Genomic DNA, 14,750 nt, shown 5'->3' with positions numbered 1-14,750 from the left:
TGCTGCCACGGAAAACGAGGCGGCTTCCGCCGGGCGGCAGACTGGCGGAGCACCACCCCCAGCGGGACTGAAAGTCAGGGTGCTGCCCCCGGCGGGGCTGGCAGGCTGGGCAGCGTCCCCGGCGGGGCAGGGCAGCAGGACGGCCTCCTCGGCAGGACAGGAGGACAGCTTCCTCAGCTGGGATGGACAGCTTCCTCAGCTGGGCAGGGCAGCAGGACAGCCTCCTTGGCCAGGCAGGGCGGCAGGACAGCCTCCTTAGTCGGGCAGGGTGGCAGGACAGCTTCTTCTATGTGCAGGAGCTCCACAGCCGAAACCTCCCCGTAAGCCTCAATCTGTAGCCCTGAGGTTGCCATGTTGACCTCAGGCAGGAGCTCCACAGCTGAGGCCTCTCCATAGGCCTCACGCTGCAGCTCTGCGGTCGTCGTTGCCCCCCAAAAAAGTTCTAGGCCAGCCTTCGGTTCCGAGCTGGGCAGCGTGGTGCAATTCCCCGCAGTGGGCGGCTCCAGGAGGTAGGGTAGCTTTGCTGGCTGCATGGCGTAGTATAATTCCCCTGCAGTGGGAGGCTCCAGGAGTGCGGGTAGCTTTGTTGCCCACGCAGCGCGGCATAGCTCTCCGGCAGCGGGGGCGTGGGGACTTGTGCGGGTGGCGACGTGCCGCATGGGCCGGCTTGCTGCAGCAGCCCTCGTTGTATTAGCCGGCGATCGATCTGAGCCAGTGTTTCGTCGATGCGCCTACTCCTTTCCCAGAACGCTCGGCCCAACTCGGTGCTCATGGTGATCTGCTGCTTCCGCGTTCGAGGCGCAGTATTCTGTTATGAAACGGGACTGGAGGCGGATGCAGGTGCAGATCAAAGTCTTTATTTATAAACAAACAAACAAAACACAGGAGTGCGGTCTATACTTAATAAGATTAACCATGAGACTACAATCTAGGCACTGCACGAAAACAATCACGAAGCTACGACCGGTAGCATGCTACACATACTTGCTACCAACGTGACCATACACCAATACTCGTTAGACATTGCAAAGTAAATACTGCGCGAAGTGCGCAGCCACACGAGGGGTTTAAGTACAAAACTCAATTAAACCAAAACACAAACACCTGGGTTAAATCAACTAATGCTTAAACAGCGGGATAACCAAAACAAACAAGAGGCACTTCTCCATATCCAAGAGTCTCATGCACGCATGCTTCTCTGCAGCAGTCTCTGCGCTTCAACGCCGCAGCGCCCTCTGCCGGCGGGAGTGTAACAAAGAGCCTATTTATTCCATAACAGATGCACTAACAATAACCATTTGAACAGACTAAACAAGAAACGTCTATATTTTAAGCTTTATTTTAAACTGTCATTTTCCAAGCAAGATGAAGCACAACTGCAATGAAATCACTAGCAAGCCCCAATCTCTATCAATCAAACAGACTAGTGAGATCCCTGGTATGGCAATACTGCAAAGGCCTCATTGAGATTATATGACATATAGGTCTAAATCTAGATCTATATCCAAGTCTATATCTCTGGTAAACCTCAATATTTTCAATGGTATATGCTTCCTGAAGACAGAAAACATCACCAAATAATCATTACTGAGGTCGAGTTTAACTCACTAATAGATACCATTTTGCTGGCAAGCACAAATCAGCCGCAAAACAAGCTAAATAAATCAGCCACTGTGGCTAGTGATGTTTAAAAAAAATCTTTTTCATGCTATCCCTTGATCACATCCTTTACTGTCAGGGCCTCAATTTTTCACTGAAATGCTCATGATATCTACTACGCACTTCTTTGCCAATAATCACTCAGATAAATTAGATACGGAATCAATTACTGTAACGTACTTTCTTATTTTAGGCCCTTAGTGATCTTTCTTTATATGTATATTTCTATAAACCTCATCATTAATAGTGAGGGTATGATGGTTACTTTCCACCCTACAATTTAGAGCCTGGGCATAACTTTAACCCCTAAACCCCACCTTAAATCAGACACTCACTAAAACTTTGTACACTGTCAAATATTAAAGGTAATGAAACACTGGTCTACATGCTTAATAACATCCGAACAAGATTAGAGAAGTTATTCCACTTATAAACCACTGTAAACACACTAAAGTATAAACAAAAAAAAACCTCAATTTCCAACAGATCCATACATTGTAATATGGATTCAGATGTCCAAATGAATAAACGAGCTGGGTAAATTATCGACTGCTCACACGTGATGCTTAGCAGCACTGGACATAGATGGTTAGTAATATTCAACATTATGGTGAAACCTGTCATTTATAATATTTTAGCAAAAGATTAACAAAAGAAAATTTCAAAGACTAATCCATGTTAAAATTAAAAACCAGTTACATATTTGCATGGCCAGTATATAAAATTATTGGGTCCATGTTGTTCAGAAGTAAAGGTAATTCCATTCCTATTAGACTATTATGTCCCAGGTGGTCTCTTTCACCCAGCAGGATGCAAATATAACTTCTTGCTCTTCTAACAAACAGAATCATTTGATACACGATCTTTTATGAGACACAACTGTTACACATATTTTTAATACTCTGATGCTGAAGGATGCCAGGATCTCTTAGTTACTTACAAGAAGAAGCAGATTTTAAAGTTTACTGTTTTCCTGATTACAATGCCTCTTGTCTCAAAAATCCTCACAATGTGGCAACTCAAACTGTGTTGTATTTTATACTGGTGTTTGCAATGACTATTACAATTATAGGGAACTCTTTTGTCATCATATCTATAGCTCATTTTAAACAACTTCAAACACCTACAAACATTTTGGTGATGTCTCTAGCACTGGTGGATCTACTTCTGGGAATCACAGTCATGCCGTTCAGCATGATCAGGTCTGTGGATGGCTGCTGGTACTACAGCAAAGAATTCTGTTTTTTACACTCTAGTTTTGACATGTGCCTCACTGGAGCATCTATTTTCCATCTGATTTCTATCGCAATCGATCGATATCAAGCTGTCTGCTATCCACTTCAGTACCCTACAAGAGTGACTAAACCTGTTGCATGGTTTATGGTAGCTGTGAGTTGGACTGTAGCAGTAGTGTACTCTTACAGTCTCTTGTTAACAAAAGCAAGCGTAGACAATGAATTTGCAGATTGCTTGGGAAGTTGTAGCCTTTTTATGAATGCACTATGGGCTATTTTGAGTATTGTTACAGGTTTCTTTTTACCATGCTCTGCTATGATTGGTCTGTATGCTAAAATATTTTTTATTTCAAATAAGCATGCAAGAAAAATTGAAGGTGTGAAGCAGGGCAGAACGGACATGGCTTTAACCAAGTTTTCACAAAGAGTGAAACATGAGAACAAAGCAGTAAAAACTCTTGGAATTGTTGTAGGTGCCTTCAATTTTTGCTGGCTGCCATATTTCCTCACCTCTCTACTCGATCCTTTTATTAACTTTGCCACCCCTATATTACTCTATGATGTCTTTGTCTGGTTGGGTTACATTAATTCCACTTTAAACCCCATCATATATGGCTTTTTCTATCCTTGGTTCAGAAAAACACTGTATCTCATTGTTACACTAAAAATATTTGCTCCTCATTCCTCTGACATGAAAGTGTATACATCGTAACAACAATTTATTGACCTACAAACAGAGGAGAACCATTAGTTAGTTATGTTTGGGATGAAAATATTGAAACAAACTGTTATATGATATATTCAATGTGGATAGACACACTTTGCACAGTAATTGTTTATTTCCTTAATTCTAAAGGCCTGTGTCATGGAGAATTTTATATGTAGTTGTCTTGGATCCAAATATAATTAGAAAATTATTATTTCACTAAGTGTTGACATTTGGGAAAATGTGTACATTTCACAGTATGTCTTTATGGTATGAGCAACAACAGAAGGCTGGATACATTTTCATGTAATACAGCTTTACTGTATTACAATGTCATATCATTTGTTAGGATCAGAATTAAAACAAAAGTGTAAATGAATTGTGAACTGGCTATCGTACTAATATAATTGTCCTACTAATTAAAACTGCAAATATACTATGGACATTGGTCAATGCTGGTGATTACACCTGTCTTATTCTTTGAAAAAAATTTTAAAAAAAGTCTACATATGCTTTGTCTTGTTTTGACTTTTGTGAAGCCTTTTCACACATGTAAAGTATATCCTCAATGTCAATTAATTCCCTTGTGCTGGAAAATATAATTTAGTTGAAATTTTACCTGTGCAATTTGAGTTTGCTGAATCTGTAGTCAGTTAAAAAGGTTTTAAACTATCATCTATCATCCTTGAGTCTTATATAACCAGATATGGAGGCTGCTCCAAGTGAACAGAGTTTAGTTTCAGAGAGGTAAGAAGGGGCAAATCAACAAAGTGCTTTAATAAGAATTTTTTTTTAACTGAATGCTGAAACAAGTAGTCAGTATAGTTGCTGAAGGACAAGAGTGATATGGACAGATTTCTTGGTATGTCTGAGTAATAAAGCAGCAGTGTTTTGGATATATTAAAGTTTGTGAAGGGATGTGAGTTGGAGAACTGAGAAAAGTGAAAGTGATTAATAAACACATGGATTAAAAAAAAACTTTAAAAAATTTTCTGCACCATCGAATGAGTGTGTTTCAATGCACACTTTGGGTGATCCTAATTCTAGTGCTGAATAATTGCTATTCTTACTACATTTGACTTTTTTGTGGCATTGCGATACAGGCATCAATTGTAGGCATGTGGCCTAGACACGGGATAGCAAGGAAACTTCACTCCACAACATGAGCAGTGCTTCGCCACAGGCACACTAGACTAGTCAGTCTGATGGCAAAGAATGAAAAAAATATAGCACAGAGGAAGAACCCAGCTAGGCAGGGAGAATAAGAGAAGTGATAACTGCAAACTGTGTGGTCAGTGATAGCTAATATGGGTAGCAATGCTAACAATTGAACACCAAGTTGAGCTGGAGGGCATCACACAGTCAGTATAATTTTTACCATAAAAATTCTACATGATGCATGAGGCAGATTGACTGAAGGCCTCTCAATTGAGTATTCCTGAATTCAGAGTACTGCCCACCCAGAATCACTGGGAGGACAGTGCTGGGTGGTTAACGGTAAATGGTCTGCACTTATATAGCACCTTTGTGATGAGGCGTGTTGGTAATGGCTCTCTGCACAAGAAATAATGGCTAAGCCACAACAGCACGTCGGTGCAATGATGTTTATTTACAGTGTCTGTGGTGACACAAACAGTCCCAAAAATCAGAAAAAAAGTGCACAAACAAGTAGATCCTTAATGCCACTATGAATAAGCACTTCATTTACAAATGTACTCCTAAACTCCACCGAAATTCCTCCAACCTACCACAACTTCCTCCTTAACATCCCCCCATTCTTATGAAGCAGAAGCTCTGCACAAAAGGAATGTACTATATTGATCCAAGAGGCACATATCAGGTAAGTATCACACATCAATGGCAGCAGAGCTGCTATTGGGAGCAACTTGGGATTCAGCATCTTGCCCAAGGACACTTTGGCATATGGAGGCATGTGGGTCGGGAATCGAACCACCAACCCTATGATTAGTGAACAACCCACTCTACCACCTGAGCCACAGCTGCCCCGGTTAATGACTACACCACCAGCCAGGGCTGTTTATTGAAAAAGGGCCCCCCAAAAAAACAATAACAAAAAACGCTGGCCAGGAAAACAAACAGACCTTGGCTGTGAAAAAATGTGGTAATCACTAATCATCACTCATTTATAGATTATGTTATACAAGGGCGATGGTAGCTCAGTGGTTACGACATTGGACTACTGCCAAGGTGACACTGCTGGCCCTTGAGCAAAGGATTTTAACCCTCACCTGCTCATAAATGAGATCAATCTAAGTCGCTTTGTATAAGGGTGTCTGCCAAATGCCATATAATTTATAGTTCTGCCAAAAACCTGCCATCCATGAAACCTGCCCTACATCAATAAAGTAAATGCTTACCTAAATGCATGCTTATAAAGAACCTGAAACCATGCCACAGTACAGACCTGCTGGTTCTGTATAGCTATTGCAATTACAAGTGATACTTAGCACTATTGGACTTGACTAGTAAGTGACCTGACTATCAGTACAGTTATATTGTTGTAAAGCTCAGACAGATATTCATTTGCATATTCGACAAAGGTGGAAATAACTTTGTTCCAATTGGACCATCATCTCCCAGGTGGCGTTATTCACTGACTGCAAAGCAAATATAACTTTCAATAGTTCTGTGTGGAAGCAAGAATCCTTTCATACATGACTGAGACTGCACATCAAAGACGGGTCGACATTTTTTCCAGATGTTTTCAACAGATTCATCTTGAAGGATGCCAGACGCTCCAAATTCATCTTTACTAGAAGAAGCACATTTGGAAGAGTACTGTTATCCTGATTCTAATGTCTCTTGTTTAAAAATGTCTTACCACATGACAACTAAAACAGTGTTATATTTTATACTGGTGTTTGCAATGACTATTACAATTATAGGGAACTTTTTTGTCATCATATCTATAGCTCATTTTAAACAACTTCAAACACCTACAAACATTTTGGTGATGTCTCTAGCACTGGTGGATCTACTTCTGGGAATCACAGTCATGCCGTTCAGCATGATCAGGTCTGTGGACGGCTGCTGGTACTATAGCAAAGAATTCTGCTTTTTACACTCTAGTTTTGACATGTGCCTCACTGGAGCATCTATTTTCCATCTGATTTCTATCGCAATCGATCGATATCAAGCTGTGTGCTATCCACTTCAGTACCCTACAAGAGTGACTAAACCTGTTGCATGGTTTATGGTAGCTGTGAGTTGGACTGTAGCAGTAGTGTACTCTTACAGTCTCTTGTTAACAAAAGCAAGTGTAGACAATGGATTCGCAGATTGCTTGGGAAGTTGTAGCCTTTTTCTGAATGAATTATGGGCTATTTTGAGTATTGTTACAGGTTTCATTTTACCATGCTGTGTTATGATTGGTCTGTATGCTAAAATATTTTTTATTTCAAAAAAGCATGCAAGAAAAATTGAAGGTGTGAAGCAGGGCAGAACGGACATGGCTTTAACCAAGTTTTCACAAAGAGTGAAACATGAGAACAAAGCAGCAAAAACCCTTGGAATTGTTGTAGGTGCCTTCAATTTTTGCTGGATGCCATTTTTCCTCACCTCTCTACTCGATCCTTTTATTAACTTTGCCACCCCTTTATTACTCTATGATGTCTTTGTCTGGTTGGGTTACATTAATTCCACTTTAAACCCCATCATATATGGCTTTTTCTATCCTTGGTTCAGAAAAACACTGTATGTCATAGTTACACTAAAAATATTTGCTCCTCATTCATCTGACATGAAAGTGTATACATCGTAACAACAATTTATTTAAGGATTAAAATATTTGAGACATACAAACAGAGGAGACCCATTAATTTGTTATGTCTGGCATGAAAATATTAAAACAAACTGTTGTATGATATATTCAGGCACTCTACACAGAAACTGTTCATTGCCTTATTCCAAAAGGCCTTTGTCCTGAGGCCTTTGCTCTCAAAACAGCCTCAATTTTTCATAACATGGATTCCACAAGATGCTGGAAAGATTCTTTGAGATTCTAGTCCATGCTGACATGACTGCACCATGCACTCCTGCAGATTTTTCAGGTGCACTTTCATTTCTACCACATCCCAAAGGTGTTCTACTGGAGTCAGATCTGGTGACTGGGAAGGCCACTGAAGAACAGTGAACTCACCAGTGCCAGGGTCCATGAAATCAGTCTGAGATGGCTTTTGCATTGTGACATGGTTCATTATCATACTGGAAGTATCCATTAGAACAGGGGTTCCCAAACTTTTCCGGGGCAAGCCCCCCGCCAAATGGTATTAACATTTGACCGAGGCCCCCCTTTTGCAAGATGTCTTTAAAACACATAAAAAATACAGACTTCTGAATATATCCCCCTTTTTTTAAAATTAATAATTACATCTTACATCTTTTCATTACATTAGGAATTGATTGTGTGTGTGCTTGAGGTTGTCTGAGAGCGAGAAAGAGAAAATCATGTATTTATTTATTTTTCACACCAAACTGTTGAGGCCCCCACTTTGAAAACCACTGCATTAGAAGATGGGTAAATTGTGGCCATGAAGAGACGCACATGGTCACAAATAATACTCAAATAGGCTGTGGCATTCAAGTGATGACTGAAGACTGGTATTAATGGGCCCAAAGTGTGCCAAGAACACATTCCCCACACCATTACACCATCTCAATCAGCCCGGACTGTTGGCATAAGGCAGGTTGAATAGGGAGCAGACACAGAAAAAGCCCTGTCACACATAGATTTTAAGCGTGTTTGTGGAACAGTTAACAAATTGCACTGTGAGGAGCGCAGTCTGCGATTTGGGGTGTAAGGGATTAATAAAGCAGATATATAATGAGGAGCCAAGCCATGTAATGCCTTGTATGTCAACATCATAATTTTGATGGACATGGAACCTGACCAGAGCCGGTGCAAGGACTCCAAAACAGGAGTAATATGATCACATGCCCTGGTCCCAGTCAGGATCCTGGAGGCAGAGTTTTGTACATATTGAAGTTAATTGATTGTGGATTTAGAAACTCCGGCTAAAACAGCATTACAGTAATCTAGCCGAGTGACAACGAATGAGTTAATCAGCTTTTCAGCAACAGAGAAGTTTAGCACAGGGCGCAGTCTTGCTATATTTCTGAGGTGAAAAAAGGATGCTTTATGCTTTTTTTGCTCTGAACAAAACAATCAAATGTGAGGCTGGTATCAAAAATTTCTCCAAGGTTCCTCATTTTACTTTGAGTCTCTAGAACAGAGCCATCAACAAACAGAGACAGTGGACCAGCTTTGAGAATTTGATGACAGAAACCTATAAGCATAACTTCAGTTTTCCCACTCTTCAGGCACAGAAAATTATTATTCATCCACGTTTTTATCTCAGAAAAAAAGAGAAAGAAAACCAACATCAAGGTTTTCACCAGATTTTGAGTGAATGTAGATTTGTGTATTGTCAACATAAAAGTGATAATGGAGGCCGAGCGATCACAGCAAATGCCCAAGTGGAGCTAGATCAATATTGAAGAGTACAGGGCCTAAAACTGAACCCTGAGGAACACCAGTGAGCACAGAGCTACTGTCAGACCTGTAACTACCCACAGAAATAAACTGGGAACAGTCAGTAAAATAGGATTTAAACAGTTTAAAACTGTCCCCGACACACCAAAAACACTTTTAAGGCGGGTAAGTAAAAGACCATGATCCACAGTAACGAAAGCAGCTCTATGATCAAGAAGAATAAGAATGGAAGTAGCTCCAGAATCAGAGGCCATCAACAAGTCATTGGTAACTTTGACCAATGCTGTCTCAGTACTCTGAAATTTACAAAAACCTGACTGAAGGGGTTCAAAGAGGTGGAGGAATTAAGGAAGTGTATTAAAAGATTGTGCTCGTATCTTTTGCTTCTTGGTAATAAGACTCTTGCTAATAAGATTTTTTGAAACTGTTCAATTTTTGCACACTTTGGCTGATGCAAATTATAGTGTTTGTTTTACTACTATTCCAGACAACATTTAGCCTTTTGTTCATGCTAATGCGTAGCAGCATTAGAGGGGTATTTGTAAAACCTACCAGACCTGCTTCCCTAGATGAGTGGGTCACTGTCAAAACAAACCATATACTCTGAATCTATAGGTCAGACGTATTGGGATAAAACACTGACATGTTCACAAGGAGTCCGACAATGAAGTGGGTTATCAGCCTGTGTCTGAAGAACACACTTCCTCATCTCAGTGCAAAGACAGAGTGCCTTAGCTTGGTGAATATGTAAGCCTTTTCTTGTAAATGAGACACTGCATACATCCAGGAGAGTTATGTCTGCAGGACATCTCTAGACATTTACATTTATGGCATTTGGCAGAAGTGCTTATCCAGAGCACTTCTGTAAGTCACTCTGAACTCACTTCCAATAAATACATCCTGAACCATGTGCTTGACTCAGTGGCCTAGCTGCAGATTTTGCTGCAAAGTCGGTAGCAGTAGACGAGGAAAGGCAAACAGTGGATGGTGAGGCCAGTTATGGACCAGTGCTCTTCTGTCCCAGCAGGTTGCCCACAACTGGCTAACACAACATAACCGTGTTATGGTTATTACCACTACAACCTGAACATTCCAGGCATCTTGGTGGAGACCATACACCATCACAAAAAGACTGGTCCTTGTGAGTCAGATTGACTGATGGCGTCTCAACTGAGTATTAGTGAATTCAGAGCACTGCCAACTCAGGATCAGCACTGGGAGGACAGTGCGGTGTACCACACAAACCAGGGCTATTTGTGCAAATCAGAAGAGGACCAGAATGCTGCAGGAAAATGGAGGGGGTCACTGGACGTGTTGTTACAGTGCAAAACACTAGCAATCATCTCTCGCTCATGCACACCCTCCACAAAATCCTGCCCTTCATGAAACCAGCCCTACACAAAAATGTATATGATTTCCAGCATGTCAGTACATTGTAGTATGGCTTCAGGTCCTTTATAACAATTAATATCAGGTCAAAATTACTCATCTAGCTGTATAAACTATGTAGTGCTCACAAATGATGCTCTGTAGCATTGGCCTTTGCTAGTTAGTTTTACATGACCAACTGTCCAGTAATGAGGTATTTGACATTTTAAGCAAAATGTGTGTTCACATGGCAATTTTAATTCAACTTTGTTCATAGGTGGAAGGAACTTTATTCCTATTAGACTATCTCCCAGTTGGTCTATGTAGCTAATATAACTTTCACCACTTTTGGGGGGAGGTGAGGATCATTTCATTCAGGACTGTTTAAGGCTGCAGGTCCACTTTTTTTCCCCAGATGCTTTCAACAGATTCATGTTAAAGGATGCCAGAAGCTCTAAATTCATCTTTACTGGAAGAAGTAGATTTGAAAACATACTGTTTTCCTGACTCAAACGTCTCTTGTGTGAAAGCTTCTTACAACGTAGCGTCTAAAACGGTGTTATATTTTATACTGGTGTTTGCGATGACTATTACAATTCTAGGGAACTCTGTTGTCATTATTTCTATAGCTCATTTTAAACAACTGCACACACCTACAAACATTTTGGTGATGTCTTTAGCACTGGTGGATCTGCTTCTGGGACTCACAGTCATGCCATTCAGCATGATTAGATCTGTGGATGGCTGCTGGTACTACGGTGAAGAATTCTGTTTTTTACACTCTAGTTTTGACATGTGTCTCACTGGAGCGTCTATTTTCCATCTAATTTCTATCGCAATTGATCGATATCAAGCTGTGAGCTATCCACTTCAGTACCCTTCAAGAGTAACTATACCTGTTGCATGGTTTATGGCAGTTACGAGTTGGACTGCATCTGTAGTGTACTCCTACACGCTCCTGTGTTCAAAAGCAAACGTGGAAAAATTAGATGAATACATTGCATCTATAAGTTGCCTGGGATATTGTGGCCTTTTGTTCAATGCACTATGGGCAGCATTGGATGCATGTATATGTTTCTTTTTACCATGTTCTGTTATGTTTTGTCTGTATGCACAAATATTTTTCATTTCCAAGAAACACGCAAGAAAAATTGAAGGTGTGAAGCCAGGCAGAAATGATATGAACTTAACCAAGTTTTCACAAAGAGTGAAACATGAGAACAAAGCAGCAAAAACTCTTGGTATTGTTGTAGGAGCCTTCATTTGTTGCTGGATGCCATTTTTTGTCACCTCGCTACTTGATCCTTTTATTAACTTCGCCACCCCTTTAGTTCTTTATGATGTCTTCATCTGGTTGGGTTATATTAACTCAACTTTAAACCCCATCATATATGGCCTTTTCTATCCATGGTTCAGGAAAACACTGCATCTCATTGTTACACTAAAAATATTTTGTTCTCATTCATCTGATATGAAACTGTATGCATCATGACAGAAATTTATTTATGGATTAAAATATAGTTGACACACAAAGAGAGATCACCCATTAATGCACATATATGCCCTAACAAAATCCCTTAATTATTTATGTCTGGGATGAAAAAAAAAATGTTGCATGATATAGTCTATGTGGATTGACACACTAGATTCATTACACATAAAGTGAAATATTTTAAGCCTTTTTTTTGTTTTAATCGTGATGATTAGGGCTTAGATCTCATGGAAATCAAAAATCCACTATCTCAAAATATTAGAATAAAGAATTTATGATATTGAAATTTCGACATTCTGAAAAGTATGTTAATTTAGTTGGTCAGGGCTCCTTTTGCACAAATTACTTTTATTGCAAATTGTTTTATTATAATTAAATATGTGATTTTAGTTTATTTGTGTGTAGAACCCCAATGTGAGGACGTGGAGGAAGACTCAGGAGACAGGCAGAATTTTAACTGAGCTTTACTCACATTTATTCTGTCTGCGCTTTTCTGTGCACTTTCAAAATGAAAAAAAAACAAAAACAAACAAACAAAAAAAGGCAGAATGACAGGAAATGGGTCACAGCTTTCATTTCATCAGGTTCAAGTTTGCGTTTCTTTGTGTGTATGTGTGTGTGCGCTCGTGTCTCGCAAGCTCTGCCAAGCAGGGTCTCTCTCTCTCTCTGGTTACAAGAGTCACTATAATCATGAATGGACGGGAAGCTTGACTGCAAAGTCGGTAGCAGTAGACGAGGAAAGGCAAACAGTGGATGGTGAGGCCAGTTATGGACCAGTGCTCTTCTGTCCCAGCAGGTTGCCTACAACTGGCTAACACAACATAACCGTGTTATGGTTATTACCACTACAACCTGAACATTCCAGGCATCTTGGTGGAGACCATAATACACCATCACAAAAAGACTGGTCCTTGTGAGTCAGATTGACTGATGGCGTCTCAACTGAGTATTAGTGAATTCAGAGCACTGCCAACTCAGGATCAGCACTGGGAGGACAGTGCGGTGTACCACACAAACCAGGGCTATTTGTGCAAATCAGAAGAGGACCAGAATGCTGCAGGAAAATGGAGGGGGTCACTGGACGTGTTGTTACAGTGCAAAACACTAGCAATCATCTCTCGCTCATGCACACCCTCCACAAAATCCTGCCCTTCATGAAACCAGCCCTACACAATAATGTATATGATTTCCAGCATGTCAGTACATTGTAGTATGGCTTCAGGTCCTTTATAACAATTAATATCAGGTCAAAATTACTCATCTAGCTGTATAAACTATGTAGTGCTCACAAATGATGCTCTGTAGCATTGGCCTTTGCTAGTTAGTTTTACATGACCAACTGTCCAGTAATGAGGTATTTGACATTTTAAGCAAAATGTGTGTTCACATGGCAATTTTAATTCTGCTTTGTTCATAGGTGGAAGCAACTTTATTCCTATTAGACTATCTCCCAGTTGGTCTATGTAGCTAATATAACTTTCACCACTTTTGGGGGGAGGTGAGGATCATTTCATTCAGGACTGTTTAAGGCTGCAGGTCCACTTTTTTTCCCCAGATGCTTTCAACTGATTCATGTTAAAGGATGCCAGAAGCTCTAAATTCATCTTTACCGGAAGAAGTAGATTTGAAAACATACTGTTTTCCTGACTCAAACGTCTCTTGTGTGAAAGCTTCTTACAACATAGCGTCTAAAACGGTGTTATATTTTATACTGGTGTTTGCGATGACTATTACAATTCTAGGGAACTCTGTTGTCATTATTTCTATAGCTCATTTTAAACAACTGCACACACCTACAAACATTTTGGTGATGTCTTTAGCACTGGTGGATCTGCTTCTGGGACTCACAGTCATGCCATTCAGCATGATTAGATCTGTGGATGGCTGTTGGTACTACGGTGAAGAATTCTGTTTTATACACTCTAGTTTTGACATGTGCCTCACAACTGCATCAATCTTCCATCTGATTTCTATAGCTACAGATCGATATGAAGCTGTGTGCCATCCACTTCAGTACCCTTCAAGAGTAACTATACCTGTTGCATGGCTTATGGTCGCTTTAAGTTGGACTGCAGCTGCAGTGTATTCTTATGGTCTCCTGTGTTCAAAAGCAAACGTGGAAAAATTAGATGAATACATTGCATCTATAAGTTGCCTGGGATATTGTGGCCTTTTGTTCAATGCACTATGGGCAGCATTGGATGCGTGTATATGTTTCTTTTTACCATGTTCTGTTATGTTTTGTCTGTATGCACAAATATTTTTCATTTCCAAGAAACACGCAAGAAAAATTGAAGGTGTGAAGCCAGGCAGAAATGATATGAACTTAACCAAGTTTTCACAAAGAGTGAAACATGAGAACAAAGCAGCAAAAACTCTTGGTATTGTTGTAGGAGCCTTCATTTGTTGCTGGATGCCATTTTTTGTCACCTCGCTACTTGATCCTTATATTAATTTTGCCACTCCACTAATTATTTTTGATGTGTTTGTCTGGTTGGGTTATATTAATTCAGCTTTAAACCCCATCATATATGGGCTTTTCTATCCATGGTTCAGGAAAACACTGCATCTCATTGTTACACTAAAAATATTTGCCCCTCACTCATCTGATATAAAGGTTTATGCAGCATAAAAGCAGCAGGATTTGTTCATATTCATAAAATGCATATAAATTAACCAACAATATGTTTTATAATGCAGTTCTTTTAATCTTTTAATCCTCTCTTATTTTCTTAACCCATGAAAGCCTTGAATAAACTGTGCTATTTGGGGGAAACC

At 40.1% G+C, this 14,750-nt stretch overlaps 4 protein-coding genes across 4 annotated transcripts; all 4 read left to right on the top strand.

Moving 5' to 3' along the window:
• Positions 1–2,574: 2,574 nt before the first annotated feature.
• On the top strand, positions 2,575–3,606 carry LOC108275407 (trace amine-associated receptor 13c-like). Its single transcript, XM_017486196.3, has one exon. The coding sequence runs from the start codon at positions 2,575–2,577 to the stop codon at positions 3,604–3,606; it is 1,032 nt and encodes a 343-aa protein (XP_017341685.1).
• Positions 3,607–6,346: 2,740 nt separating this feature from the next.
• LOC108275411 (trace amine-associated receptor 13c-like) lies at positions 6,347–7,381 on the top strand. Its single transcript, XM_017486207.1, has one exon. It carries the CDS (start codon positions 6,347–6,349, stop codon positions 7,379–7,381), a length of 1,035 nt encoding a protein of 344 aa, XP_017341696.1.
• Positions 7,382–10,922: 3,541 nt separating this feature from the next.
• LOC108275418 (trace amine-associated receptor 13c-like) lies at positions 10,923–11,972 on the top strand. Its single transcript, XM_017486222.3, has one exon. The coding sequence runs from the start codon at positions 10,923–10,925 to the stop codon at positions 11,970–11,972; it is 1,050 nt and encodes a 349-aa protein (XP_017341711.1).
• Positions 11,973–13,554: 1,582 nt separating this feature from the next.
• On the top strand, positions 13,555–14,604 carry LOC108275421 (trace amine-associated receptor 13c-like). The gene has a single exon (XM_017486230.3). The coding sequence runs from the start codon at positions 13,555–13,557 to the stop codon at positions 14,602–14,604; it is 1,050 nt and encodes a 349-aa protein (XP_017341719.1).
• Positions 14,605–14,750: the final 146 nt, after the last annotated feature.

This window comes from Ictalurus punctatus, chromosome 2, assembly GCF_001660625.3.
Source record: "Ictalurus punctatus breed USDA103 chromosome 2, Coco_2.0, whole genome shotgun sequence".
Taxonomy (NCBI): Eukaryota; Metazoa; Chordata; class Actinopteri; order Siluriformes; family Ictaluridae; genus Ictalurus; species Ictalurus punctatus.
The sequence above is the reverse complement of the archived record's forward strand: the minus strand, read 5'-3'. Positions and strand labels throughout refer to the sequence as shown.